Source organism: Aplysia californica, unplaced genomic scaffold (genome assembly GCF_000002075.1).
Source record: "Aplysia californica isolate F4 #8 unplaced genomic scaffold, AplCal3.0 scaffold00158, whole genome shotgun sequence".
Classification (NCBI taxonomy): domain Eukaryota; kingdom Metazoa; phylum Mollusca; class Gastropoda; order Aplysiida; family Aplysiidae; genus Aplysia; species Aplysia californica.
This window is the reverse complement of record NW_004797428.1, coordinates 15,180-17,205: the sequence shown is the minus strand read 5'-3', so window position 1 is coordinate 17,205 and position 2,026 is coordinate 15,180. Positions and strand designations below refer to the sequence as shown.

The 2,026-nt window shown below is 39.6% G+C and overlaps 2 protein-coding genes across 2 annotated transcripts in view; both read right to left on the bottom strand.

Annotated features, from left to right (window-relative positions):
• Positions 1-506, bottom strand: part of LOC101863666 — a gene marked incomplete at its 5' end in the record, with an annotated part of 4,238 nt that extends 3,732 nt beyond the window's left edge. The window contains 1 exon segment of the mRNA XM_013082081.2: positions 375-506. Within this exon segment, the coding sequence (XP_012937535.2) occupies positions 375-506 (132 nt within the window).
• LOC101863894 (gut esterase 1) overlaps positions 1-2,026 on the bottom strand; it is a gene marked incomplete in the record, with an annotated part of 47,513 nt that overhangs the window by 31,018 nt on the left and 14,469 nt on the right.

Genomic DNA, 2,026 nt, shown 5'->3' with positions numbered 1-2,026 from the left:
CATCACCATAAGCACTACCATCTCTGCCATCTCTACCCCCACCACAACAATAACAAAAACAACAACAACAACCATCACCACTTCCAAAACATCCACCACCACCATGACCACCACCACCACCACCACCACCACAACAACAACAACAACAACAACAACAACAACAACAACAACAACAACAACAACAACAACAACAACAACAACAACAACAACAACAACAACAACAACAACAACAACAACAACAACAACAACAAAACAACACAACAAAACTATAAAGAGCAACTACCTCAGGCCAAAGGGCTAGAACTCACAATGGCCGCTGGATCGGAAATGTAAAGAAAAGTAAAGTAACAGCAACTACCTTCCTGATCTCTCACCTTATAGTCCAGAATTTGTTTTACTTCATCATGGCGGACATCAAAGAGGTAAGACAGATCAAGCCCGTGGGTGGTTCCTTTGTACGGGCCGACCATGAACTCTGGGTACTCATCAAAACGAAGCAGGTACACCTGGACACACACACACACACATGGAGTACACGAAGATCTATGACATCATCATAGCATTATACACACAATGGAGAACACGATGATCTATGACATCATCATCTATTATCTATTTGTGGTGGCCAAATTTTGCTATTCAAAAGGCTTTTTAATGGGTTCATCGATCGACATGTGATTTTCGCAAAAAGATTCTTTAGAATCTCTAGATCATGACGCCCTTCCTTTTTTCAGTTTTGAGACAGTGTTGCTGCAAAAAGCTACATTTCTTTATTTCGCCGATCGCTTTAGTAAGCCGACGCTTCTGTCTTGTAATTTTAGAAAATCCGCCAGGTTTGTTTATTTCAAGTCGTACTTTCGTTCGATACTATTGCGCATTGTCGCGCAGTACTGGGCACTATTTTAAGTGTGTCGCCCGTATAGATCTAGCCTCATGTTTTCTTTTTCTACCAATTACTTTCATTTGATGTTAATGCACCGATCATTCTTTTCATCGAAAAGGGGCCCAGCTAGTAGCATTATATACACAATGGAGTACACGAAGATCTATAACATCATCATAGCACTTTATACACCATAAAGAACGTGAAGATCTATGACATCATCATAGCATTATATAAACACAGGGAGAACACAAAGATCTTTAGTTTGGTTTTAGTACGGTTTTACGGCGCTCGCAACTGTATAATAAGGTCATATGAGCGCCAAGGGGTGGATGCCAACAGAGAAGTCCAAACGCGGAATCAAGCTTACTCTAATTACCTCTCTAGCCTCAACAGCAAAAAAATCTGCTTTGACTATCAAGGCACCCCGGAATTAGAAGTCCACAGAAGAGTGACAAACATACAAAAGAAGTAGAAGAATAATGACGATAGTAAGGATGAGGAAAGAAAAAGCAGCAGTTCCCCCTGTGTTGTTCCGGGACAGTACGAGCATGAGATTGATAAATCATCCCATTTATAATTCTACTGTCCTGGACACACACACAGGGAGAACACAGATATCTATGACATCATCATAGCATTATTGTGAGGCATCGTGGAGAAATCAGGCGCTCGCCAAAATAATCAAAATGAAAGAACTGGCCTTTTTATACAGGTTTGTGAATTTTTATCGAATTTTTTGTTTTTGGCTCATAATCTCTCATGCCCATTAAAGAACACATTTCTATGTGGATTCTACGAAAAAAAAGGTGTTTAGATGCACAAAAAAGTACATTTTTTTGTTTCATGGACTTCCAAGCACCTCACTAATTTTACCTATGAAACCAGGTGACCCCCACCTCCTTCATTTACAAATATCTCAACTGGCATTTAAGTCAAATGGATATTTTTTTTCATCCAAAGCAAGACAGATGAACAAGCTTAAAGATGATACCAATAACTCTATATGCCCAAACATTGACAATAGCTTGATTCCACTACGTAACAGTATTTCACATTTATACTGATGACTCATTTGCATTCCATCATGGCAGGTTTGTGGTAACGCAGAGTAGCTTTCTACACACACACACACACACACAC